This window comes from Wasmannia auropunctata, unplaced genomic scaffold (genome assembly GCF_000956235.1).
Source record: "Wasmannia auropunctata unplaced genomic scaffold, wasmannia.A_1.0 LD336097.1, whole genome shotgun sequence".
NCBI classification, from domain to species: Eukaryota; Metazoa; Arthropoda; class Insecta; order Hymenoptera; family Formicidae; genus Wasmannia; species Wasmannia auropunctata.
The window spans coordinates 1,056,827-1,057,498 of NW_012026793.1; the positions used below are offsets into that span (position 1 = coordinate 1,056,827).

The window sequence follows — 672 nt, forward strand, 5'->3', positions numbered from 1 at the left end:
CCTCGACGCTACCACATTTCGAGAGGGGGAGAGCGGTGGCCGAAGAGCGCTGCCGCACATTCAGCTTCCAACGTTTACCGGGAAGTATGAAGACTGGCCAGCCTTCCGCGATCTTTTCCAGTCGATCGTTGACCGCAATGGTTCGCTCTCGGAAGTGGAAAAACTCCACTATTTGAGGACGTGCGTGAAAGGCAACGCGGATCAATTAATTCGCAACCTTCCCACCACGGAGGAGAATTACGAACGGGCATGGTCCATGCTAATGGATCATTATGCCAACCAAAGATTGCTGGTGCGTTCGTGTTTCTCGACCTTCACTGCCATTCTTAAGATGAAAGGCGAGACAGTGTCGGATCTGCGACGAATGTTTCACGGCATGCTCCAGACCATGGGTTCGCTGGAAGGCATCGGACGACCGATCAGCAGCTGCAGCGACCTGTTCGTGCACTTGGTCGTAGAGATGCTGGACCAACGCACAAGAAGAGAATGGGAGATCGAGATTGGCAGCACCACAGAGCCTCCGTCCATCGACGAGTTAAAGACATTCATGGAATGCCGCTTACGATCGCTGGAGGCCCTTCACCCGGCTTCGGGGGATGCAGCCAAGACGAGCGGAACCACGTCAAGGACGGCACGGTCGCACCTCGCCCAGAAGACGGGCAGAGGCAAATG

The 672-nt window shown here is 55.5% G+C and overlaps 1 protein-coding gene across 1 annotated transcript in view; it reads left to right on the plus strand.

Moving 5' to 3' along the window:
- Nucleotides 1-256: 256 nt before the first annotated feature.
- LOC105462594 (fatty acid synthase-like) overlaps nucleotides 257-672 on the plus strand; it is a 13,376-nt gene continuing 12,960 nt past the window's right edge. Inside the window, exon 1 of the mRNA XM_011709298.1 lies at nucleotides 257-665. Coding sequence (XP_011707600.1) covers nucleotides 257-665 — 409 coding nt within the window. The remainder of the gene's footprint in view (nucleotides 666-672) is intronic.